Below are 26,591 nucleotides of genomic sequence, written 5' to 3' on the forward strand. Positions count from 1 at the left end.
CGGGCTAGGACAGAGGGATGGAGATGGATGGAGTAGGGCCTAAGGATGGAGGGGGATAGAGCAGCATCAGTCCTGGCGCTGGATTTTGAGTTGGAAAGCAGTTTTTTGGCAGCGCTCAGTGGCGTGCCTCAGTACAAAGGCTCACTCAGTGGGACAAGATCGGGCAGGGGTGTTGTCCTCTGACCCAGGCTGATGGGACCTTGAGGAAGCTCTTGCATCTGTTTGAGGAGCCTTCAGGGATGGGAAGGAGGGAGAATGCTCAGGCAGGTGCTCTCCCGGGGCTGGTTGAGCTCGGCGGCAGAGGACCGATGCCCCAGAAGCCCCGGGGAAGAAGGCCGGCCAGGCTGGGCTGTCGGGGCTGCAGGGAGGATGGTGAAGGTGAGGAGCAGCAGCTGGAGCCGGGAGCCCCGCACCTGGGACCGGGCGGGGGCAGGCTGCGGCCCGGGGCCGAGAGGCGGAGGTGCGGGCCCGGCCCCCTCCCCCGGTGCACGCTGTCAGGAGCGGGCGGGGAGCCGCAGACAAAGAGCCGGGGCCGGAGCCGAGCGGGCACCGGGGCCAGGAGGGGGCGGCCCGGGGGCGGGGACGCGGCGGGGGCGGCGGCCAGAGGCACCGGGGAGCCGAGCCCGGGAGCGGGGCGGCGGGGAAGCTCGGGCTGCGCTCGCCGGGAACAAAAGGCTCCTCCTGCCCGCGGAGAGCGCCGTGGCCTGGGGCTCCGGAGCACCATGCCCCGCAAGGAGCCCGGCTGCGCCTGGGGGGTCCTCCTGACCCTCTGCAGCCTGAGCGCAGCCCAGCCGCGGGAGAGGCAGTAAGTACCGGGAGGAGGTCGGTACCCTGCTGCGGGCGGGGACCCTCGCCGACCCGCGGGCAGCCTCCCCGTAGCGGCTGGAGCCGGGGGGGGGGGGTTGGACAGGGTCCCTTTTGCTTGGGGAGCTCTGAGGGTGGCTGCAGCAGCTGCTTAACAAAGCCTGTAGAAAGTCCCCTCGAGGGGCTGGGGTCGGGGAGGCGAGCTGCGGCGGGTCCCGAGCCCAGCAGCACGTTTGTGCTTGCCGGTGCAAAAGTGCATAGCACAGGGAAAGGGGGGAAAAAAGGAAAGGGGGGGAGGAAAAAGAGGAAAGTTTCCTCAGAGATACCTGTCTCTAGCTCCTCCAGCGAGCGGCTGCAAAGCTTTTATCTGCGAACAATTATTTAAGGAATCCGGGGTGTTGCGCAGGGGCTGCTGTTGTGCTTGGGATGGTCGAAGGTAACGTTGGGTGCTCCCGAGGAGCATGTGAAACATTCTGGTGGGGAAAAACCATCCGGGGAGAAACATTTCACTGCGGAGAAAGTTCTCTGGCGTTTAGAAGTTGAATCCGCAGCTCGTTCCAGTGTGTTTAGGTTAACTTTGATTAAGGTTTGCTTTGTTCTTTATTCCCGGCTCGTTATAGCCCGTCAACATCGTGAATAGCTGCATTAACTGAGTGCCATGGAGAACTTATTTTCACTTGCTTACTAGAAAATATTTCAGGTCCTGCCAAGTTTCTGTGTAACCTGACAGAGCTGTTAGTCAAACGTGCTTAAAGGATCTGTCCAGTCACTGTCAAGTTAACTGTTTAATCGCCAAGTTAAATATTTAATATTCAAATGCCACTTAGAAGTAATTTAAGTAGCTGTATCAACAGACTGATACTTCAGAAAGAGTTGCAGCAACTTAGAACAATGTGAATACATGTGCTTCACATATGGCATCGTAGTGCTGTGCTTGTGTGACAGCTTGAATCTAATCATTTCATACTGGATGCAGATGGGGCAATCTTTCTCCCTCTGCAACTGGATTGATCTTTCTTACCAAGAATTCGCAGGCTAAGTACTAACTTTTTATTGTTATTTATTATTGTTCTGATGAATTTCCAAACCTGGCAACCATAAGGTTTTGAATCTGCAAGTACCCTGTGCAATTTAACTCGAATGCCACAGAGATCTGAACTTCCTTGGGGGGTAATGGGATCTCCATGGCAGTGGGGCCTGCTGAGAGAGAAACGTGGGGTTGGAATTTGATAAAAGATGACTTGGGGGCTGTAAAACACCATCATCCTCATCCCAAAGTGATAATTAATCATGAACTAAAGCAGCCTGGCTCATGGAGCTGTAGAAAGGCATGGGCTGAGAAATTGGGCATAAAACATTGTGTGAGGAATTGCCTCATTTAAAAAAAAATCCTTTTGGGTGGAAACCCCCCCAGAAAGGTGTGTCAGGAAGAGAATATAAATGTGTTGCTTACAGCCCGATGTATCAAAGAGCTCAGAGTCTGTAATGCTTTTTGCTGACAAGTTGGTGGCACGGTGCCATTCAGCACAGGGGAACGGTCCAGATCCCCTTCGGAAACACGGGGATTGCAGGAGATATGGGAGGTCGTCTGGGGTGGCTGTGAAACCCCCTGTGCTTGCTGGAAGAAGCACTTCTTGTCAGGGCTTTTAAACTTGTGGGATATAAATAGCTATAGATTCAGTTTGTTTATGGATAATATATACAGGCAAATGTATATATAGCACACAATAAACATCAGTGTTAGTGTCTTTATTTAAATTATAAGGATTTGTAGGCCACTTAGGCTTTGTTCATTTCTCTGTGTTCATTTTATGTGTGTTAGATATAGGCCTGGACTGCTGGTGGTCACAAACGTGTTAGAGAGCAGTCTGCTATTTTCCTTTTGTTACACAAGTGGCTTACAAATGGAGATCACACTCTTGTTGCTGTTCTTGACCATCCACTTCCAATTTTGCTCCTCAGGGGCTATTTGATCGCAGCACCCTCTGTTTTCCGACCTGGTGTTGAGGAAGCTATAAGTGTAACCATCTTTAACTCTGTTAAGGAGACAACAGTCCAGATTCAGTTAGTGGTCAAAGGAGAAACTGTGTCACGAGGACATGGAACAGTTCTGGGTAAGTTCCTGTTATTCTGAACTTAAGAACTGGTTTATAAGTTGTGGTGCTGTGGGAACACCTCAGTATCTCTTAGAGAATTGCTTTAGGTGATAGTGAAAATAGAACCAAACTAGTAATTAATTCACTGGCTACTGCTACACGTTCTCAGATCACTGTGCTAATGTGGCTTTGATGTATGTGGTCTCAGACATCCAGGGATGATAATTTTGGCACAGCACCACATACAGAAACTCTGGATAATTTATATTCATGAGTTTTATAGTGGATATGTTTCCTTTTGAAACTTGAATGCTTAGTACTGGAGATGTGTATAAGTTGACTTTAAAATGAGAAGTAAAATCTACATCATCATCATCATAATTTTCTACCCTTGTTCCAAAATGACTACTGGAAGTGTCACCTCCCCATCTTCAGGACTGAATATTGTTGAAAGGGGTGGTAATATTTGTGCAGTTGGATAAGTCTTTAAAATGCAAGACAAGTTACCTCCCTGTCCTGTGTGTAAAGTCAAAAAGTCTTTTGATTATGTCCAATGTAACACTGAATGAATTTACATTACTGAAAACAAAGTCCAGTAGCGCTGATATAAGCTGCTAATGTAGACAAGGCCCAGGCAATCAGGCTTTTTTAACCATCATGTTTTGACCCTTCTGTGTGTAAAAACTGGGAGTTACAGAGAAGCTGTTTCCCTTGTTGGAACAGACTGACACTGGTTTTATCCTCCCCGTGTTGTCTTTGAAATTGGCTGACAATTGCTAAGTAATTCAAAGGGAGTGATGCTTACACATGTGGACAACATATGCTAAAGAGAAATCTTAGGTATGGCTGTATCCAGCAATCAAAATAGATTCCATGAGTGTTTGTTTTGAGAATTATTGAAGTCCCAAAAGAGACTGGTTCCTTTTTACAGCCAAATACTTCTATAAACCTGGGATGCCCTGACTTGAAACCTCAGCCTCAATGCTAATCTCTAACTAGAGGGCACTTTGCAGTTTGCCTTGGGCAAAAATTGCAAATAAATGTGAACTGAGTTTATTTTGGAGATCTCTGTTAGGTCCACCTCGCTCCACTCTGCAGACTGTTTTACTCAGTGCAGGATAATTATTTCAGGTGAAATCATGATGAAGGGGTGTTGCATTTAGCAGCTCTATGACATGGGGTCTCCTTTCACTGAACTGCAAATGTCTAAAGCATTGGTAGCATGGTTTGAGAAGAACACTCACACTCTGTCTCTGTCTCTCCTTTTAGATAAAGGAACAATTAAACTGAAGGTGAGTGTCAATTATTTTAAGATGTTTTCAGTGAAAACGAGGGCCTTGTTTTCACCCACTTCAGGCATTGCTCTCTGAGCAGCTGAGGCACAAACATGGGTCATGTTCTGGTGCACGCACTAAGGAGGAAGCCACCTTCACAGGAGGTAGTGGAGACTGAAAAGGACTCTCAAATGATGACCTGTTATCATAATATTTCTGTATTACCTGATTTATTTTTTTTTTACTTTGTAGTTGTTAATCAATGTAATACTTGAAGTGTTTTCTTTGAACATCTGGTTAAAAATGTGCAAGCATGTGTGGTTGGGGGTTTTTTGGTGTTTTTTCCCCTCTGTCTGTAGAGCTGTATCTTCCACATTTCTCCATGTGACACACCTGTAGTGGAAGCTGCACATGTAGATCAAATAGCACTCTGAGTGATAAAGAAAGGGCAGAAGAGAATTTCCTGCCATGTTTTTAGCACAACTTTCCCTCCTTTGAAGTTTATACATTGTAAGAGATCTAGTATGTTCTTCATTTTCTTTTTATTGCTAACACATAGTTACACTGAAATGCAGCAGGTGGCTGCTCTTTGCTTGCTTCAGTGTCAGTTACGTTCCCCAGAGAGCTCGAAGGCTTTTCTGTGCCCTCCTCACCTCATGGTGTGTTTTCTAGGTGCCTTCAGGACTCCGTGGACAAGCACATCTAAAAGTCTGGGGCAACCGGCACCTAGCAGAGGAAGGCTACATTTTCCACAACTATACCACAGTAACCATTGACAGCAAAGGATCATCAGTCTTCATCCAGACTGACAAACCTGTCTATAAACCCAAACAGAAAGGTAAAGCCACCTTGGAGAACCTGCCAGATGCTAAGGCTGCTTTCACACAAGCTTCTTTCTCCAAGGGTGGATTGTAGGATGAGGTACTTCATTCACTGCCAGCTGGGATGACTAATAAGTTCTTCTTTTCCTTTTCTTTTTAGTGTTGATAAACCTCTTTATGGTGACTTCTGACTTGAGACCAGTCAATGACAGGGTAAAGAGAACTGTTTTATTTCGTGCTGTAAAATATTATGAAATACTTGGCAACCTGAATTTTATTCTAATGTCCCTTTATGCAGAAATATTATTAGATTTCTTAAGTTAGTTAGGCACATGTTGTGACTGCTTGTTACTTATGATTAATTTTTCATTTGGTCACGTTACAGTTGAAGGAGAACACACACTTTTCCAGTGCTAGCAAATACGATGTAACTGTGCCAAAGCAGTCAGAGGAATTATTCAGATTTGTGCTCTATTGAGACAATGTATTGCTGTTCCAGTTAGGTGTGTGAATGAATGTGTGTTTCTCAGGCTACTCCTGCACAAGAAGAGGTGTTTAAATGTAGTCACATTGTGCATCATAACTTGCTTATGTCAACTCAGCAGTTCATCACAAGAAGCAGAAAAGTAGCTTTGTTTCATAAAGCCTTTTATTCTTTTTTTCTTTCAGATTGAAGCTTATGTGGTGGTGAGTATCTGCCAGTTGTCCAGCATGTATCCTGTAGAGGCACAAGAGTCTTGTAGCCTTAAGAGGAACAAGTCACATGTCTGTACCTTTTCAAGTTCATGATGGCCATTCCCAACTGTAACCTCTGCCATTATCTCTATTCCTGTGTCTTTAACTAATCTCTGTGTCTTGGTTTCTTGTTATCACCAACAAGCATACTTGTCTTCTACTTCAGTTTCAGAACTCCATTCCCATTTTTCAGCCTGAGAAGAATTGGCTGGTTTCACTGGGGTTTATAAATGTAACAGTCCCACTCAATTTCTCCCTTCTTTTCAATGCAGACACACTCCTATCCTTCATCTGGCTGGGCTGATATAGCAGGGCCAATCTCATCTCTGCACCCAAACATTATGATAGTGGACAATAGAAATTCATGGCAAGGAAAGGGTGCTCCTGTCTTCTTCCTTATGAGGTGAATGAGAGGTTCCTTCTGTGTCTAGTCTTTTTTTTTAACCATGTGTTTTCTTTAGCAAGCAGAAGAATTTCCCCTCTTCTCTTGTTTGCATTCAGTCACAGATTTAATGCTGACAGAATGAGTGAGATTAATTTCATCTGCCTTTGTCATCTAAAAATTGCCTTGCTGGTTATACAACTCCCTCAGTGCCTAGAAAGAGTCTTCAGAGGCCAGTTACCCATCCAAAATAGGTGCCTTAAGATAGGTGGGAGATCTGCAGCTTGACAGCACTGGTGTGCATTGGCTATAGAAGCGGTGCCCTTCTATACCGAGTTCTAGAAAGCAAATACTCCCTGGTAAAGGATCTTCAGAAGATTTTTTGACATCTAAAAGTTAGTTAGGTTTGAGCTGTTAGTGAAGTGTTTGTATTATGAGAGTGTGTTCTTTGTTGCAAAGTGAGTTAAATGTATTGGTGATGTTCACTTTCACTGTGATGTTTCTCATCCCTACGCTGCTCTGCAGGATCCTCGGGGCTCTCGCATGATCGAGTGGAGCAATTTGAAGCCCTTTTGTTGTGGTAAGTTTCAGATTATTTGTTGTTATTTCCCTCTGCCTGTACTGGGCTGTGTTCAGCAAGCCTTGACAAGGACTGATAAGTGGCAGAGAACTCATAGGATGTTGTTTCCTTTTTCAGGTATTGTAAATATGAGTTTTCCTTTGTCTGATCAGCCAGTGTTTGGGGAATGGCTCATCTTTGCTGAAATGCAGGGGCACACGTACAACAAATCCTTTGAAGTGCAGAAATATGGTGAGTTGTGTCCAGAGCAGCTTTGACTATAACCCAGGCGTGTTTGGAAGAACAAAGTGTTCTGCAAGGTTTTTACTTGAGATGAAATAACACATTTAAAATCTCATGAGGAAGACTCCTTTAGAGGCTGGGTACTTCAGAGATTTGGGTGCTTACAACTTATCCAAGTCCTTTGTTAACATTCTCCACACTTCATAAAATAAAGGACCCGAAGTGAGGTGTCATATTGCATGATCTAGTCATGTAACACAGATTTAATTTTGCTTTGGCAAACTCTTTAAGATGATTTCGGTCTGTTGGTCCTTTCCTTCCTTTCCCAGAGCCCTCCCTGGAATTCTGAATTCTTTTTTGCTACTCCCCTTTGTGATCACAGAAGTCCCTCTGTTTGATGGAATGTGGGTGGGCATTGTTACACCCAGCACATAATCTGACCTGATCACACAAACATTTATAGACACTGACAACTGCTACTATCTTAGCTCTATTCCCGACACGTTTGTGGAGGAGTCAGTAACGAGTTGTCCTTTTTACTGTGTATCTAGGAGAACAATCTTGGGCTCAAATCCTGGAACACAGATCCCTCTGAAAAGGAGTAAAATCAAAGGGTGTGTTGCTCAGGTCATCTGCCAAGATAGTCTTGGTTCAGTACTTCTGTTGATTCATTCTCTGCTGAGTGCTGTCCTGTCTGATGTTAGTATAGTGCCCTTCTCCGACTGCGCGCAGCAATCTTGTTGGAGCTGTGTGTGCTTTTGTTAGAACCTGGACAATAACATCTGCTTGAAAAGATTATTCTATTTCTTTTTATTGTAGTATTGCCAAAGTTTGAGCTGCTGATTGACCCTCCTCGCTACATTCGTGACCTTTCGCTCTGTGAGAAAGGGACTGTCCATGCCAGGTAGGAACACCCAAATAAAGCTTCATTGCTATAGACTCTAGTGCAGCCAGAGGATGTTGCAGTCACCAGAGCTTGGATCTCATCTGCTGCAGACTTGTTGGATGATTTCTGGTCATCACCAGGAGCTTTCCTATGTAAAAGGCTTCATAAAGCACGTTAGCAGTAACAATCTGGAAAACCTCCTGGGATTTTTTTGTCTGTTTTCTAGATGTGCAGGTCTAGCCTTGATATAACCAGAAAACTGGAAAACAGCTGGATGTTATTCATTATCTTCCTTCCATTTCAGATACACGTTTGGAAAACCGGTGACGGGAAAGTTAATTGTCAATATGACTATCAATGGTGTGGGGTACTACAGGCATGAAGTGGGCCACCCTGTTCTCAAGACCACCCAGGTGAGGGGGACTGTTGAGTCAGTTGTGATAAAATGCCTGATCTGTACTCTTTGAAGTTAATACCACAGTTCTGTTCTTTGTTTCTGATGGGGTGTCAGAAAATAAAGCTGGTATGTTTATGATTTGAGGGGAAAAGAATTTATTGTCATAGTAATTTATTGAGTTTTAGAGAATATGGGGCTGAGGGACTGTGACAAAGCTAGTCCAGACTATGTGTGTGTGGGGGGCAATGAAACTTGCTTTCTCTCCTCCTGCCTTCACCCACTCCTCCTCTCCACATCCTTTAAAAATACTGCTGCAAACTCCTATCCTGTACTGGTGCTTTAGAGTTGGCTTCTAGGCACTTTTTGAAGGTGAATGCTAATTGATGTTCCCATTCCCTGCACACCACGCTTCGCAGATCGATGGCTCTGCTGCTTTCGATGTGTGTGTGAGAGACATGATGCCAGCTGATGTTCCAGAACATTTCCGAGGCACAGTCAATATCTGGGCCACAGTGATCAGCTCTGATGGGAGCAAGCAGGTGACGTTTGATGACTCGACGCCTGTTCAGAAACAGCTGATTGATATCAAGTACTCCAAAGATACCAGAAAACAGTTCAAACCTGGACTGCCTTACAAAGGAAAGGTAAGATTAAAAGTAGAGATGCTGATGTGGTTGATAAAAGTTATACTGGCCTGATTCTGGGATGTTACACCACGTTCTGGTGTGTTTTTTCCCCCCTGCTGTGTCTCTCATTGACTGGAATTGCCTGTAATGGAAACCCTGTTGTTCTGTACATGAAACACTGTGTAGGTAGAAGTCACGTACCCTGATGGAAGTCCAGCTGACAGAGTCACTATCCGAATTAAAGCTGAACTCACACCAAAGGACAACGTTTATACCAGTGAACTGGTATCAAGAAATGGCCTGGTGGAGTTTGAAATCCCCTCCATCCCTACGGCTGCCCAATATGTCTGGCTGGAGGTGCGTGAAAGCTCTTTATAGGATTAGTGGGCTTTAATGTAACTAATCTTGTCAAACCTGCACTTTATAAGTCAGTGCTACAAACAGGAAATCAGTGCCTTTTAGCTTCAACTTCATGACTTCTATGCAGAAAACGCTTGCTCTTTTTCTTGCTGCCAATAGACCTGATGTTGATAACCATCATGAAAAGATGCTTATCTAAATGCAGTTTAATGAAGTAGGAAGGCTCCAGTATTTGGAGACTCCTGTTACTTTTACATAGCAACAAGATGAACTGTGTGGGAAGTAGAAAATGGGAGACAGGGATTCAGACTGAGAGTACAAATCAGGCTTTCTATTCACATATCACATTTGGATGTAACTTTTCTTAAGACCAAAGTGACAGCGATCGATGGGAAACCGTCTGGGGATCAATATCTGCCAAACTACTTGTCCATCAGTAGCTGGTACTCGCCCAGCAAGTGTCACATCCAGCTCCAGGCACCAGATAAACCTTTCCAGGTATGTTGGCTTTATATTCCATCACTGCAATAACTGCATTTCTTGGCTTCCAGTGCTTTGTTCTAATACTTCTAGCTGCTTCTGTTTGCTGAGGTCCTGGCCTATTGGTGTTTCCACTACAAAGGCTGAAGTAGCTGTGCTTCAGCCACCAAATAATCATTCAATGTGGGCTGCACGTGGTTGTAAGCAAAGTGCTTTTGAAGCTTCACATAGCATCTCCCCCTCTGTGTTGCAGGGACAGGGCAGTGAGGGGGGTATAGGCACTGACATACACATTTGTGTGTGTTCTGTGCACCTCCAGTAGCACTTTGGGATGAATCCTATGGAGAGAATGACATGCTTTAGTTCAAGGCAACAGATATTGGAAGTTGGGTTAGTGGGAGTAGCTGAATTACTAAAAATCCAAATTAAGTTGATGTAGTCTCACTAGAACTTCTGGTCTGCATAGCAACTGGATCTGCTTAGTCTTCCAGTTACTGTACTATGAACATAGGTATTCTTTCTGTAGAGCCTCTCCAAAAATCTAGTCCTCCCATGTAAGTATTGTTGTGATCTTTCCCCTAAAGGGAAGATCTGGATTAACCATGATTCCCATCTCATATTTTTTTACTGAGAGTTGTTTAGGGTTTGTTCTTTACCCAGGGAGATGCTTCAAGGGTCTGCATATTGTTTTGGGGGGAAAAGGTATGTGGGCTTTGGCGTTTCTATACCAAGATTTCTGTTATGAGCAGATCTGTCAGGTTGGTTTCAGACAGTCTTTGAATCTCACTAAGAGTGTGGGGTTTTTTTATCATTGCATTTCATGGAAGTTTAATGGCTAATTAATCTTTTACAAGTTTCCTGAGGTATGGAAAGGGGATTATACACTGCTAATCTGAACACATTGTTCTTATTATAACCTGATTAGAACTAATTCTTCTGTGGGAAAGCAGGAGTTGGATGACCAGCTGATGTGGGAACTGTTTTCCCTGCTTTGCCAGCTCTTACTGGGTGTTCCAATTAGCTACATTCATTTTTTAATGAATTGCTTCATCATTTGCACTGGGGAATTCTTAATACTTCAAATATTTAATGTCACGAGGCACTTGTTGGACTCTGTGGCATTCTCACTGTGTTTAACCAGCTCCTTGTATTAAGTCCTGGCTGTTTTGGTTTGTACCATATGTACATTCTGGAAAGATAACATTGTTAGTGCTGAAAAAAAGAGGTTTTTCAAAAGAATTCACTGGGATTTAACATTACTATTCAGCCTTAACAGTCTCAGTTGGGCATTGCTGTGCTTTAAACAGCAGGAGGATCAGGAATGGAAGAAATCTTCCTCAACACAAGTGTTCACTGCTCCTCCTATCCCAGAAGCAAGAAGTTTGAGTAATAAGCCTTCTGTGGAGCAGCCAATGTTCCTATGAACACTGGTATCTGTTCTGTTGGGACTGGTGGTATTTGGGGTATGGTACCTCCAGGGGATGCAGTTCTAACCCAGGACCTCTGGGTATAGGACTTCAGTGCACAAAAAGTGCAGGTCAGCATGCTGCTCTGAAGCCTGTTGCAGGCATCAGATGAGTTTACCTAGAGAAAAGCAGCTCTCCTCATGTATTTGTGTGCTCCTTGGGTGCCAGACTTGCAAATGAATGGCTTTTTCACTTGTGTAATTTGAAAGCATTTCCCCTCAGATCTATTCCCAGTAATTTCATGGCACACTGGTTATGTTTGAATTAGTATTTTCCATATGAAAGTAATCACCGTGTATAATCTCAATTCAACTGCAAGGACTATCAAATGCCTGTATCTTCCCAACCCATCTCTTTCTCTTTCTTTTTGGGCTGGGCTACTGAAAGGGTGCCTAAAATTCAACCAATTCTGACAGCTGCTCTGTGCCAAAAGGCTTAACTTTCAGGATTCCAGAAATTCCTTTATTGTTTTCATTAATGCATACAACCCCCCAGCCCATTCTCCTCTTAGATTTGCAGGCAGTGAAGAGCTGAACACAGGCCCCTCTTTATTGTTAAGGAAGTTCATGAAAACAGTGCAAATGCAATACACTTTTCAGTGTGTAGGTTCCTTAGGAGAGGGGTCACGTCTCTCGTGGGCTGAAACCCAAATAGATTTCTGTGCTTTATAAAATAAAAAGCATGCATTGTAACAGACTGGATCTCTTGCTTTTCTGTCTCTGGGTGCAGGTAGGAGAGGAGGCTTGGATTGCAGTGAAGTCCACGTGTCCTTGCAACTTCACTCTACATTATGAAGTGGCATCGCGCGGCAACATTGTCCTTTCAGGACTGCAGCCCAGTAACATCACCCAGCAGAGGAGCAAAAGAGCCACTTTGCCCTTTGAGAAGAGCATTGATATCACACGCTTCCCAGAAACAGGTAGCTAGCATCAGAAATGCAAGTTCACCTCTATTTGCAGGTTAAAACAACCTTTCTGCAAACCTGTAGTATCTTCTTTTTTGAATTTGATGCTCCTTAAAGAGCAAAGAATAGTTTTGTGCAAGAAAAAGAGTGATATCCCTTGTATGCATGGAGAAATCTATCTTTTACATATGAGGGGAACAAAAACTTACTCTGAGGGTGACCCAGCACTGGAACAGGCTGCCCAGAGAGGTGGTGGATATTCAAGACCTGTCTGGATGCAATCCTTTGCAACATATGCTCTAGGTAATCCTGCTCTATCAGGGGGGTTGGACTAGATATATCTCGAGGTCCCTTCCAACCCCTGCAAACCTGTGGATCCCCTTTCTAGTTTGAAGTCAACTAGCTTAGTAAATTCCCCCACCCCATCACACACCTCCCTACCACTCAGCTGATCCCAAGCCAAGCATATTAAGAAAGGCTGGAGTTTTTGTAACACAGAAAGACTACAGAAAGGGTACTCCAAGGTACCTCTCTTGGAGAGGTAAATAACTAATAACTAAATAACACTGTCCTTTTTACCATTTATTTTTCAGCACCTACCAGCATCCCTGCAGCAGAGGTTGAGGTCTGCGTGACATTCCTCCGGTTCTCTGTAGTGCACAGCATGGCTCCCTTGGGCCGTCTCCTGGTGTATTACGTCAGGGAGAACGGAGAAGGGGTTACAGACAGCCTGCAGTTCGCTGTGAAGGCCTCCTTTGAAAACCAGGTATCAGCTGCAAGGAAGGGGCCATGTCTTGTTACTCCTTGTAGTTTTGTCTGCTGGTAATGAGTCAGGATTTCGTTTTAAATCCTTAGGTTGCAGTGGCTCTCTCGGCAAATGAGACCAGGCCTGGTGATGTTGTAAACATCAAGGTCAGAGCTGCAAAATCAAGCTGTGTCTGCGTTGCCACTGTGGATAAGAGTGTTTACTTGCTGAAGACAGGTTTTCAGCTGACAGCCAGTCAGGTAAAAAGCTTAAGGCACTGATGTTTTTATTTTAATACCACAATCTGTACTTTACATTTAGTGAGTAGCTTTTATATCTACAGACAACAGTCTCTCCCTTTTCCCTGCAGGTTTTTCAAGAGCTTGCAGAGTATGATGTATCTGATGCTTTTGGAGCTCCGAAGGAGGAAGGGCACTTCTGGTGGCCAGGCATGTCCTCACGTAGACGTCGTAGATCTTCTGTCTTTCCCTGGCACTGGGACATCACCAAGGATGCTCGCTTCGCGTTTACAGTAGGAAGAATCAGACTCACTTCTCTATGGAGTGTCTCTTTTAATTTCATGTTTGCTGGATGATTTTCAGCTCCATAGGCTGTTATCTTTTTCACCTCCAGAGCTGTTTCTCCAGGGAGTAGGCTGAAAAGTAATTTCTGAGAACAGAGAGTACGCTGTTCCAGTAAAGATACTGGAGAAAAGTGCTTTGATTTTGGCCAGTCTTGATGAGAGGGCCTGATATCCTGTTGGGTTAAGGGATTCATGCTGATGCTCTGGAGAATCAGGCATGGCTGAGCATGCAGATCTCTCCTGCAGTTACTTTAACAAGGAAGGAAGATGAAACATGAGTCTTTCTTTATAGCCTTTGCTTTTTTAGCCTATCCTTTGGAAATCCTCTACACTTCTTTCCTGCCCCAGTTCTCCCAGCTTCTGTGGCCATCTGTGTGAAAGCTCGGCAATGCCTTCTTTGTATCCATGGTCAGGTTACCCTGATCCTCTGTCTCTCTGGTCTTTGTCCTCTCTGCAACTTTAGCTAATTTATTCTATTGTCTTAAGCCCCACAGGCTTCCACATATTCCCCCACTGCCTCATTCTTAGTTGTAAACTCTAAATCCTCACTGCTGTCTGCTGCTGTGGAAGTCAGGGCAGCTTTTTGCCCTTGTGATCTCTTTGAGGTTTTGTTCTGGTGTGCTTTCTTTGCTTACTGAGAGGCATAAACTCAGAAAAAGATAAAAATAATAGCTGGTGTGTATGCATTGCTGTGTACTTGACTTGTAATAATTGGACATGTATGTACAGAGAACAAAGCTCCTGTCCCTGTGGTGCCTGGGAGCTGGTGTCTCTGATGAATAAGTGCATTTAGGGGACAGAGCTGGCAGACAGCTCTCTAATGAATTCCATAGTTTTAGTGTGAAGCTGTGTGGACAGTTTCCATTTTGCTTGGCGCTCTTGGTAGTGTAGAGTTGGTGATGGCTGATGTGAGCGCTGCCTGCTAACTGCAGCAGAACACACTGGAAACTTTTAGGAAGGGTAGAAAGCTGTAATGTAATATTCTAGGGGAAAAATATGTGTAATAATTTTTCACCTGTAGCTGCCTGACAGTTACACGTGCCCAGTAACATTAGATATTGCTTTAAATGCAATTTTTTCCAAGCAAACGAGCTCTCTCGTAAAACCTCTGCCTATAAAGTGCCTACATATTTTCACATTAACAGTACTTTTTATGTAAAGTAAATCCTCAAGTTTCAATTGAAGTTTACCCCATAAATATTGGGGGAATGTATTTATTGGTACATGTTTAATTCTCCTTTTTCTTTTATTTTTCCTGCTGGTTTTTGTCTTGTGGTCTTTGTTTCTCTTGTCTAGGAAACTGGCTTGGTTGTGATGACTGATATAGTCAGCTTAAACCACAGGCAGAATGGAGGCATGTACACGGATGAGGCTGTCCCAGCTTTTCAGCCACACACTGGGACATTGGTGGCTACAATGCATTCTAAAATAGCACCCAGGTAACATTTTTGTTGCCACTAGTGTTTATGATGCTCTTTGCTATTTTTTTTCCTATATTCTGAGTTGTCTGTATGTTCCCTTTGATTTGGTTTGATGAAATAATTTGGATCATAAACCCTTTATTTTTTCATTATAGTATTTACACCAGTTTATAAGATTGTCATTTAAACAATTGCTCTTTCTAGGTTCTTATTTATGTCTCCAGGCTGTTTGTATGTGCACACAATGGGATCATTTGGGAAGATGATGTAATTTGTGTTGTGAATGATGTACCCATTGAGTTTTTTAATGGTTCTCTATCAGCTAGAGTTTGGGTTGATGTTGTGTGAGCCACACACAGGTGGTAATGTGGTTTTATCTGTTACTGTTAAAACTGTCTTATTAAAAGAATTGATTGCCAAGGACTTATTTCTTCTTCTGCAGAGCAGAGAAGAGAAAAAGAACCTTCTTTCCTGAAACATGGATTTGGCACTGCCTCAATGTCAGGTATTGTCCAGGAATTCCCTTAGGCATTTCCAGAGGGTTGTAGCCTTTTCAGCTGCGGAAAACAAAGCTCTTTAAAACTCACTGGAGTTACATTGGCATTCTCTGGTATTCTTTTCGTCTTGTTGCTGTTCTTCATGCTGCTTTAATCAGTAATCTTTCTTTGTAAGGGTTTATCTAGTCTTGAGGTATATTCACTTCAGGTTGAACCTGTCAGTTGTGACTGCAGTGCAACCCATGTGGAATTCAGCATGGTGTTGCAAGCACAGGAGTATCTTCAGGGAAGGAAGGGAGCAGTGTGTTGGTTCAATGTGTTTCTGGCTCTTCCTCACTTATGGAAAGGGTGTATCAAGAAGTTATTGGAGAGTGAGTGAGGATGTAGCCTTGCAGTGATTAGCTACTGTGAGGAATTACCTGATGCATAAGCTTGCCTAGCAATAAATGCAAGCCAGACTGTAAGGTATGAAGTGATGATGGGTGCTAAAACCTTCATATGTACCACTTAAGAGAGTGAAGGGTATTGGGACATCTTGCTTGAGCTCGCAAGCCCAGCCCCTCAGAAGTGCCGGTTTCCAGTGAGGGATGAGTTGGGTCTGGATTTGTGTTTGGACCCTCAGGCAATCCAGAAATCTCAGCTTCAGACAGTGCTGGTGTTTTCCTCCTTCCCACCCCTATCCTGGCATCAGTTGCTGCATGTGTTTTAGTGGGAAGATGATGCCAGTTAACATGTGTGAGGAGATGGAGGCAGAATAGCTGCTTCTGTGAGTGCTGGTGTAGCCCAACCGAGCACTGCTGAGTAGTCTGTATTGATCCCTTCTTAAAGTGTACAGGGCCCTTCTCTCTCTTTTCTCTGATGCAAGAGCATCTCCCCCAATAAAACATGGTTTCCACCTGGTACAATGGAACTCAAAAACTCCCAAACGGAACAGATTAGCTAATATCTCCCAGCAGCAGCACATCTTGGATAATATGAAGCGATTATCAATAGGCTTCTCCAGGTTTGCAAGTAACCTTCATTCTCAGTACATGATTATAAATTAAATTTGACAGGAACTTGCAGCAAGTGTATTCAAATCTGTTCAATTGAGCACAAAATATGCTTTGTAGAAATACACAAAGAATTCCAGAAGAGCCTGTTTGGGCCTCAGCAAGTTGGGGCAGTTAATTATAAGTGGGAGAGCGTGGAATAAAAAGTTGCAGATTGCATTTTCTCCACTTCACTTCATCAGAAACAACCAAGTTGAGCATTCCTTGATTTCCACTCTCTTGAACAGGAATAATAATTATATTTTTTTCTTCTTCCATTTATAATTATAAAATACAATCCTAAAAAAAAAAAAAAAAAAAAGAAACAAAAGCCTAATGTCAACTTCCCAAACCAATTCTAAAAATTCCTGGAGCCTGGCTGGTGGGTCTAATGGCTGGAAATGTGTGTGTACTTTGGCCCCCCGCCCAGAAGAGTAAGTGCCCTCATGTGTGAAAATAATGTTAATGCTGGTTATGGGCTGAAATCCCAGTGGAAAGAACATCAGCTGCAACAAATTGTCCGGTTAAACAGGCGGGAATACTGCCAGTTCTGGAGCGAGGACACCCTTCTGCTTATTCTGCAGGGCTGGAGTTTACTGCAGGTACCAGCTACCTACCTCCAGTTAGGATGAAGACCCAACTACTGAAAAAACAGTGTGCTTAAAAGCAGCCAAAATAACTTGGTGCTGTCAAGCCAAGTGCATTTCCCAGGCTCTCTGCTCCCTAATCCGAGCTGGGGAACTGCGTTCATTGGTGAGAGAGCATGAACCTAGTGTGCCTGTTCAAAGGCAGAGTGCTCTCTAGATTTTATCAAGCTCTTTGTTTTAATCCTTTTCCTGCTGCAGTGTAAATACACAGATGCTGCCTGGTTACTGACAGTTACATAGCTTAGGCTCATTGAAAACTGCCAACAGTTGATGTAGATGATCAAAGTGAAGATATTGCACTGGTACCTAAAGTGTGAGTGATCTGTGATTGAAATACCATGTGAGTGTGATTCCTCAGTCTGTCCTGGATGCGAATCAGGAGGTATTGCAGTGTTGAAAGGACAGTGTGCTGTGCTGAAAGCTTGCAGAGCTTATTCTGAACGCTTTGCTTTCTTGTTTTCCATGCCAGCTAGGATGCATGTTGCTCAAAAGATTACAGAGCTAGCAGCGTGTGTATCAAGCTCTGGGGAATAAATAAGAACTTGAGGGAAAACAACCTTAGGGTGTACTCATAACTGCACCAATCATCCTGCCAGTTGAGCCATGAAATAGCTTTTGTTCTTGCTTTAGAGGAAATGTTTTCTGTTCCAGGCAGGGCCAAAGCTTCTTTGCAGGAGGGAAATAGCAATGTCTGCAGAACAAAATTGAATTTCTATTATTATAAAGCATGGCAGAGGATACCAGGTTTATGATACCCTGTTGTGGTATGCACAGTACAGAGAAATACTTGGAGCAGAGATTTGATTTTTAATAATTAGTTTCAGTCCTCATTGGAAGACAAGGATGGGTTTGGAAATTCTCTGAGTCAGGCATTCCAAAAACCAACCAACCAAATTGTTTCTGAATTGAAATATGCTCCCCTGGACAAGCAGTTGCTGAACTTGGTGCCTGGAAAATTTCTCATTTGCCCTTCTGTTCAGGCAGAGTGGCAGTGTGTACAGGAACAGGGGCTTCCAACAAAAGTGACTTCTATTTCACTAGCTGTTAAATTACTGCTGAATTTTTTTTATCCAGGACCTCAGTCCAGGGTTCTGTTCTCTTTGTCCAGTGCAGACATTTTCCTCTAAGAAAAGTGACTCTGTAATGAGGCTGCAAATGCCCATAAAGTTTTTAATCCACTCAGAGTTTGCACATTAGACTGTGTTTTGCAGAAGCAGCTGCTCACTTGCCTTTCTGCTCCTTATAAATGTGCATAGGTCTCAAAAAACCTGGTAGAAAACATCAAGCCTTTTGTAAGCTGCTGTTCAAAGCAGACACTGATGCTGTACTGTAAGCTGGGGTCTGGAAGGAGTTCCTCCAGATGTTTAGTTCTGTGTGCTTTAGCACACAGGAGCATCTGATTTGATCATCCCAAATTACTCCCTGTTCTTTTGGCAGCAACATATCAGGAGAAGCACAGCTGCATGTGGAAGTGCCAGACTCCATCACTACCTGGATCACTGAAGCTGTGGGTCTGTCTGAAGAGAAGGGCTTGGGCATTGCCAGCCAGACAGAACTGAAAACCTTTAAACCTTTTTTCATCGATTTCACCTTGCCATACCATGTCATCCGGGGAGAGCAGACCAAAATCCCCCTGACTGTCTACAATTACTTAGCTGTCTGTGTAGAGGTAACAGCCCTTTTATTCCTGTGGCTAACTCACTATGTTTTATCGTCAATATTTCCTAAGTGATCTACAAGTTACAGTAGATAAGGTATAGGGATAGTGTACTGATAAACTCAGCATAAATACTTGGAACAAGATAAAAACATGACTTTTTAATATGAATAAATGTCATGGCTTTATTTTCTTCTAGCTTGAAACAACTGTAGTAGTTTAAAGTGTCTTGCAGCACTTCAGAAATAGAAATATTGAAAAATATAGGGCAGGCAATGAGGAAGCTTCTGCTGAACCCCAAGGAAGGATTTAATTCATAAGCATAAAGCTGCTGAAAGTAGTTTTTTCAAGAAATCCTCTCTTCCTAGATGTGTTCTCCTCAAACCCATTATCTGTCTACCTCCAGTAGAACATCTGAACTTGCAGAATAGCTGAGTTGAAAGTAATGCAGTCAAATGTATTGCTGGGAGGTTAGAAGCATGAATAATCTCTGCATACTGTGATTTTATTAAGCACTTTGTAGTTTTCAGATTTTTCACATTATGCTTGTTGGTTTTGCAGCTGAAATTTGCAATAAATGCCATTCAAAACTCTTCCCAGGTCCACGTGAAGATTTCTGTTCCAAAAGGCATAAAGTTTGTTGGGCATCCTGGGAAACACCATCTGACAAGGAAGAAGTGCGTTGCCCCTGGGGAAGCTAAACCCACCTCTATCGTTTTGTCCTTCAATGAGCTTGGACTGAGCAACATCACTGGTAGTATAGAAATAAAAATAGCTTGCTGCTTGAAGGAGTTTTACAAGTGTTTCTCTTTCAGAAGAAAATTCCCATTTCCCTCATACCCCAAAGTGGGATAATTCGTTCCATTTGCTGCTTTACAACTTCATCTGTTTCTCAGAAACAGATTCTGTAGCTGTAATGCAGCGAAGGGTTGGTATGAGCAACCTTTAGGAGATTCCCTAGCCATCAGCTTTCCTGCTGTGTGATGTGTGGCTGTGTAAGGCTTTTAGACCTGTTAAACATTCCTGAAGATATCAGGAATCCAAAGATTTTTGCACATCTTTCAAGCAAACAATCACAATACAAATTGTACAACACTGGAAACTAGGAAAGAGTTTCTCTGACCTGTGGCTGTCCAAATATTGCCCAATTCTAGATGGGACTGTTCAGATACTTATGGAATAAAGGTAATATGAGAGCTGTAATTATCAGTATATCAAGTGTTTTGTATCTAATTAGTGTAGAACTTCACGTGACCTCCTGAAGGTAATTCCTATCTCAAAATCTCTGCTTCTTTGCTCTTCTGTTTCTTAGCCAAAGCTTTTGCTTATGGTGGAACTAATTGCTGCCTGGATGGGATGCAGACCTTAAAGAACAGCAAGCACTCAGAGGACAATTATGTGGACAAAAGGACTCCAGTGGGAGTGGATTATGTTCGTAGCAGTGTTATTATTGAGGTAAGAATATACTAATTTAAAACAATAATGTTTAAAATTATAAATGCCTTGGCAAATCATGCAAATGTTTTAGGTAGTTAATCAAAATAGGTTTCTAAGAATCTATGGTATGCTTAGATCAATAGAAAGAATCCATTTTTGTGGTGCGTGTACAGAAAGGTTCTGAGTTCCTGCTGATGAATCCTCAATACTGATCGAAGAAAAAAAGGTAGAAATTTCATTGGATATGCCTGCTTTGTTTGCCTGAAGTAGGCTGTGATGTGAGATTTGCTGGTAGTCATCAGTATATGTCTAGCTAAGAGAATACAGGTTAATAACTTTTCCTAAAGGGTAGCAAATTCTGCACAGCAACAGAGTATTTATGTATTTTATAAGTAAAATTGAATAGCTGTTACTGCTCCTCCAAGCACTGTATTTTTATGTATGGATTTCTGTCTTTACATAGCCAGAAGGATTGTCCAGAGAATACACCTATAGCGTGTTCTTCTGCCCAAATGGTAAGTTCATTATTTGAAGGAGATAATATGTTTGGTTTAATGATACGTAGCAAACTGTAGCTACATCCTATGGGGGGGGGGAAAATTTCATTTCCATTTTCCTGTGATTGATGAGTTATGGTGTGTAACAGGAACTTCTGAATAAAGAGTCTTTTTTTAACTGGCTGGCTAATTATGAATTTGGTGTAAGTGCCCAAGTGATTTCTGGAAATGGCAACTGAATTCCTTTACTCTGTGAAACAGTTTAAGTATTCAGCACTGTGGACAGTAACTGTGACTGTACTATATTCTCAGTTGATGTTTTAAAATCCAGTTCTGGGATCAGTATGTTCTTTCTGCCTGAGATTTGGATAGCTCAAAGTTGGCTCCAGCTGCTAAACAGAGATGCTTTTGACCACTAGATTAGAACTGAAAAACCACTTACAGACTTCATAAGAAATCCAGCTGAGCAGTTTGAGTTGAAGGATCTTCTGTGTTGGGAGGGGGTATACACAGAAGATAGGAAGAAACATCTGTGTATATGGATATAATTTAAGAGGAGCTGGAAGGAAGAACGTGTCCTTAGGAGACAACTGTTTAAATTTTAGTAGTTAGCTCTGGATTCTTTTGTATGTGTGTGAGCTGAGCTCTAATTCTTATAACATTCCCTTCTTTTTCTGACTAGAGAAAATACACATTTCTACACCTAACAAATATGAGTACCAGTACATGCAGAAACCTGCCCAGATGACGCACTTTGACATTGCTGTGAAGGCACACAACGATGCTCACCTGGCCCTGTCCTCCGGTCCCCATGACATGGCAGAGATGACTGAGATAGTTATTGGTGGGCATCAAAACACTAAAACCTGGATTTCCATCAGCAAAATGGGTGAGCCAGTGGCCAGCAGGGACACAGCTGGCATCCTCTCCTGGGATGAATTCCGCAGTTTCTGGATCAGCTGGAAAAATGGAATTATCCAGGTAGTGAATTGATCTGTGTAATGGTCTGGAAGTCTCTTGCTTTCTTAAATGGACTTTGAGCGCAGCTACAGCCAATTTTTAATTAGGCTTGTTGTAGAAAGGGAAAGCTTTGGTGCTCTATTTTTCTATATTATGTTTTGATCAGGCTATTTTAATCCAGAAAATATCTGCTTGCCACTTTACGTTGTCATGACCTCAGTCTTTGATGGCTTTAGTGCTTAAGTGTGCTGAAAGCCTTGGAGGTCAGGCCTGTGGAATTCCCATTAAATTTCCTTGGATTGTTTTGTGGGTGGGAAAGATAAAGGTACTGGTCCATTTACAGTGTCTGGTGCACACATAAGGACATGTGGCAGTTCTAATCTAGTGGTCAAATGCGTGTCAGTTCTCAGAAGTGCATGTGTCTTTGTTCCTTTCAGGTTGGCCATGGTACTCGGGTGCTAAATGAGTCTATTATTGTGGAGTGGACAGTCCCCAAGCAGCTTGAGGTGAAGTACATTGGCTTTTCCACAGGCTGGGGGTCAATGGGAGAGTTTAAAATATGGAGAAAAGAAGAGACTGATGAAAATCACAATGAAGCATTTACTCTTGGAGTTCCTCACAACATAATTCCAGGATCAGAAAGAGCTACAGCTTCAATAATAGGTATCAATTATGAGGAGGTACCATTAGGTACCAGTTCTCAAATATGAAGAGATATTGCAGCTGTTACTTGCTCCTGACCAGTGTTTGAGTAATACAGACCTTATAAGACAGTCGTAGGCAGTTAGAAAGGCTTATGCAGCTTAATTCTGGGACAATTTACTTATTTATTTGCTTTGTCAGTTGTTTGAACCCTGTTTGAGTTGACAGTAACTTAAAGATGCCATCTGAGGGCTTTGCAGGGTGCTGTCTGTCAGAATCGATGGTGTTTATTTCATAATATTGTAATTGTCAATTGTGCTGGGTTCCAAGCTAGCAGTCTAAACTGGGGAGTCGTGGATAATCAAACTCCCAGATGTAAAGTTTTTTTATGCAGCAAGAGCTTGCAGGGCTAATGCTCAACATTTGAAGGACTTCCAACTTAGGATATGGTTTATTTAAGCCATGTGTAGCTAGTAGGAATTAGTGTAGTCAGGTGGGTTTTAACCATGCAGCATCAAAAGAAGTGTAATTCCTTGATGCTGAACCTATCACCTCCCTTTCCAACAGGAGATGTGATGGGTCCTACACTGAATAACCTGGACAATCTCTTGCGGTTGCCTTTTGGATGTGGGGAGCAGAACATGATCCATTTTGCTCCCAATGTTTTTGTCCTGAAATACCTGCAGAAAACCAAACAACTCAGTCCTGAGGTGGAGAGCGAAGCTACTGATTACCTTGTGCAAGGTAACTCATTACACTTACTGTTTGTAGAAGGAGAAAAGGCTTGTAAGTTAGAAGAGAGTTTTACTAGTATCACATTGCCCTTCCTAATCAAGAGTATCCCAAGTGATGAGGATTCATCCCTTATTGTAGGATAGTCTTGTGGGTTAACAGGTTTTGATGGCAAGATGTTTCTCCTCAATACGTAGCCTGTGTTTCCCTTCAGTAACTCCTAGTCTGTGTGCTTATTGATTTATATTTTTAATCTTTTTTTCCCCTTAGGCAGCTTATTTCTATGTTTAAACACATCAGAGTCAAGAAAAAATAAATCTAGTATTAATCTGTATACTTTGGGGGGTTTGCCTTAGTCATAAATTCTTTCCAGTCTTTTAGTCACTACGTGGCTGTTCTCTGAACTTTCTCTGTCTGAGCACTATTCTTTTAGTAACAATATATCCAAAATCAAGAGTGAGCATCCAACTAGCTACTAACCTAGAGCCATATAACAAAGACTTTTATCTGTCCTTCCAGACAGATAAATACACTATGTAATATGTAATATCCCTCTTGTTCACAGCAGCAAGAGCTCAGTGCTTCTCCCTTTGCCTGGCTGCAGTCATTTCACGTGTCACTCTTGGTGCTTGCTGATAGCAGTAAGGCAAAGGGAATATTCTTAATAGCCTGGATCAACATTTCCTTTGCAATATCATTTGCTTTTGTTTCTTTTTATGAATCTACAAACCTTCCAAGTTTTTGGCTCCAAACTCTGCCTGCTAATTAACCCTTACAGAAGAAATCCTCAGGAGTTTTAAACTTTTCTGTGTGTATTGGAGCCCTGCCAAGTACAAGGTTTAGATGAGAAGGTCTGTTTGCTCGCTCTAGAAAGCTGTTGTGACTCACCAAGCCAGAAAACTTTTTCATCACTTAGTCATTCCTCACAGATAGTGCTGATCCCCAGTGATTCCTGTGTATATCCTAACCTTTAGGGGTGGCCTGAGCTAAACTAGTCAGTAATTTTTCTGTAGGTGAGGAGGAGAAAGCTAGAAAGGTGAACCTCTCCAGGCCAAGCATGTAGAGGAGTGTTAGAAAACAGCAGATCTCAGAAGAGCAAGCAAGGTGTAGAATCTGTGCCCCTATTGACCTAGAAAGCAAAGAAGAATAAACTTACAGGCAATGAAGCATAAGTCCACTCAAAATTAATTGAAAAATATGGAGAAAATTGTAAGATTGATTATAATATAATTCATATACATTTTTCACATTTCTACTGGCCAAAATGCTGGGGTGGTTGTCTTCCAGATGTTAGCCTGAATGGCTTTCCCAATCAGCTACGGTGTACGTACGCGGAGCTGGCTCTATCACAGAACAATAAGAGGTTGCCTCGGGCAGCAGCATCCCTTGTGCAAGTGCCAGATAGTCTGAGTCTTCATTCACTTTAAATGCTTGTTTTTTCTCTGTGTGAGGATTTTGGACTCCCCAATTCTTCTGTGACTTCCAGGCTACCAGCGCCAGCTGACCTACAAGAGGCAAGATGGTTCGTACAGTGCTTTTGGCGAGAGGGATTCCTCGGGGAGTATGTGGTGAGTTGCTATTTAAAACAGAGTTAGTGTTTGCTAAATGGGAAAAATACACAATTGGCAAGGAAAGAGAAGTGATTTTCCAGCTTCCATCATGGTATTGCACAAGGTGGAGAACAGAAAGAATACTTGATGACTTGGTTTCAATGCTGCTGAGTGTCCATACTATTACAGCTGCTTCAAGCCTTGGGGCAGTCAGGATAGTCACATCTACTGATATGCTCCAACTTGAGGCACAGAAGCTACAGTTACAGGTCACATTTGCTCGATGGGAATTGCAGTAGCAATGTATGGAGCATCCAAGCACCAAATTCCACTAGGGAATGGTGCTTCACCTGCAGCACATACAGAGAAATGTGCTGTCTTTAGAAGTGGCGGAGGCTTCTACCAGGGTATTAAAAATAACCCAAAAAAACAAAGCAGCAAACCAACCCAAAACCCCCAAAGAAGCCTTTCTCCCAAGTGCTTTATATCCCCTGGCAGATGGAATGGAATGGTATGGATTCATGTCCTGAGAATTGAAGTGCAGAGCCTTTCAGGGTCAAACAGTGTGACCACAGCCAGCAATGGAGAAACTGAGAGATGGGCTCATCTCACTAACGTCCCCCTTAGGAGCCCACGGCCTTTAGCGCTGTACGTCACCTCACATTAGCCTGTTAGGTGACTATAATGTCTCAGATGTTAGTAGATTCTTGTCATTTGCTTGTGCTGTCATTTGGCTTCTACATCTGCTCTGTGTTTTGTTTTAAACTGATTTTCTTCATGAACTCATGGGAGGGGAAGTACCACTTCTGCTTCTGCTGCCTCACTGTTTCTAAGACAGTAAACTTTTCTCTCCGATCTGGCATCTCCCAGTCCCCAGATGTAAAATACAGTGACATAGAATTACTTAACACTTGAAGAATTCCCTGCCAGGCAGCATGCTTTCTACCCTCCCATTCCTCAGAGACTTGTAAAATGAATGATTCAATCTCCCTAAGCTGGCCAGAGTTCGCACTTGTTGCATGTCAGAGGTTTAGAATTCCAAAACCACTTCTGCTGCTTTCCTCCGTCTGTATGAAGTCTAAAACTCTGATTTCAGCAACAGGTCTGGATTTCTTTTTTCTTGCCTTTCTTTTTAATTTAAGACAGTAACCAAATTGGAAAATTTACTCCTCTTTTCTTTCCCATCCCATATTTATACAGATATTGAGTCTTAATTTAAAAGCTTTAATAATTTAGGTGGTAGGTGAGCAATTATAAAAGGGAACTGAATTTCAGAGTGTCTCATAACTAAGGTAAATATATCTTCCAGTTATACTTTTCAATTTAATTTGCTGACCCTTAATCCTGCTCTTACCCAGAAGGTTGGAAAGCATTCAGGTACTTTCGTGAGCCATTAATATTTTTTAAACAATATTTAGTGTTTGCTAAAAAGATTTTTTAAAAACTTGTGTTTTCTAAGAATGTTGTTTTCCCTTTACAGATACATTATTCTGAATTTCTTTTCTCAGTAAAGATGATAAATTCCTATTTACAGGCTAACAGCTTTTGTCCTCAAGTCCTTTGCACAGTCTCGTGGGTTTATTTTCATTGACCCAAAAGAACTAACAGCTGCCAAAGACTGGATCATCCAGCATCAGAAAGAAGATGGTTCTTTTCCTGCTATGGGCAGGATACTAAACAAGGACATTCAGGTAAAAACTGTACAGACTCAGTCATGTAATAGGTGGATTTTTAAGTTATTATCAAAGCTTGCAGCTTCCTTATGCCTAACATGGATATTGCAGTAGAAAGGCGAGCACAGTATAGGGAGAATTCTGATTAAAAGTGTTGAGTGCTGCCCTGTGAGAACAGAAAGCAAGGTGTCAAGTCTTGTGACACGAGTTCTGCACATCAAGTGTGTGCTCGGGCTGTCGCTGGGGAAAGAAGCTACGATGTTGGGTTGGGTTCCTAAGTTTTTCAAGAGTCTCTTTATCTAGTGTCCTTTTCTCTGGTTTTCATCCAGAGGTCTTGTGTTTGTTGCCCTCCAGGGTGGAATCCATGGTAAGATCTCCCTGACAGCATATGTGGTTGCATCTCTTCTGGAAACAGGTGTAACTTCTGAGGTAAACAAAAATTTAGTTCAAATAGCTGTTGTGTTCTACATGTTCTAAAAACTACCT

General features: G+C 42.7%; 1 protein-coding gene across 1 annotated transcript in view; it reads left to right on the top strand.

Annotated features, from left to right (window-relative positions):
- Positions 1–722: 722 nt before the first annotated feature.
- Positions 723–26,591, top strand: part of CPAMD8 (C3 and PZP like alpha-2-macroglobulin domain containing 8) — a gene marked incomplete at its 5' end in the record, with an annotated part of 44,778 nt that continues 18,909 nt past the window's right edge. Inside the window, 29 exons of the mRNA XM_084276168.1 lie at positions 723–805; positions 2,767–2,918; positions 4,170–4,192; positions 4,847–5,012; positions 5,156–5,208; positions 5,665–5,682; positions 6,638–6,692; positions 6,810–6,923; positions 7,734–7,818; positions 8,105–8,213; positions 8,614–8,841; positions 9,010–9,180; positions 9,553–9,681; positions 11,859–12,048; positions 12,627–12,799; positions 12,889–13,038; positions 13,149–13,310; positions 14,658–14,800; positions 15,225–15,287; positions 18,395–18,626; positions 19,215–19,368; positions 19,927–20,069; positions 20,515–20,566; positions 21,231–21,529; positions 21,946–22,171; positions 22,718–22,894; positions 24,369–24,450; positions 25,967–26,123; positions 26,460–26,534. Coding sequence (XP_084132294.1) covers positions 723–805; positions 2,767–2,918; positions 4,170–4,192; positions 4,847–5,012; positions 5,156–5,208; positions 5,665–5,682; positions 6,638–6,692; positions 6,810–6,923; positions 7,734–7,818; positions 8,105–8,213; positions 8,614–8,841; positions 9,010–9,180; positions 9,553–9,681; positions 11,859–12,048; positions 12,627–12,799; positions 12,889–13,038; positions 13,149–13,310; positions 14,658–14,800; positions 15,225–15,287; positions 18,395–18,626; positions 19,215–19,368; positions 19,927–20,069; positions 20,515–20,566; positions 21,231–21,529; positions 21,946–22,171; positions 22,718–22,894; positions 24,369–24,450; positions 25,967–26,123; positions 26,460–26,534 — 3,864 coding nt within the window. The remainder of the gene's footprint in view (positions 806–2,766; positions 2,919–4,169; positions 4,193–4,846; positions 5,013–5,155; positions 5,209–5,664; positions 5,683–6,637; positions 6,693–6,809; positions 6,924–7,733; positions 7,819–8,104; positions 8,214–8,613; positions 8,842–9,009; positions 9,181–9,552; positions 9,682–11,858; positions 12,049–12,626; positions 12,800–12,888; positions 13,039–13,148; positions 13,311–14,657; positions 14,801–15,224; positions 15,288–18,394; positions 18,627–19,214; positions 19,369–19,926; positions 20,070–20,514; positions 20,567–21,230; positions 21,530–21,945; positions 22,172–22,717; positions 22,895–24,368; positions 24,451–25,966; positions 26,124–26,459; positions 26,535–26,591) is intronic.

The sequence above is a fragment of the Gallinula chloropus genome (assembly GCF_964237585.1).
Source record: "Gallinula chloropus genome assembly, chromosome: 28".
Taxonomy (NCBI): Eukaryota; Metazoa; Chordata; class Aves; order Gruiformes; family Rallidae; genus Gallinula; species Gallinula chloropus.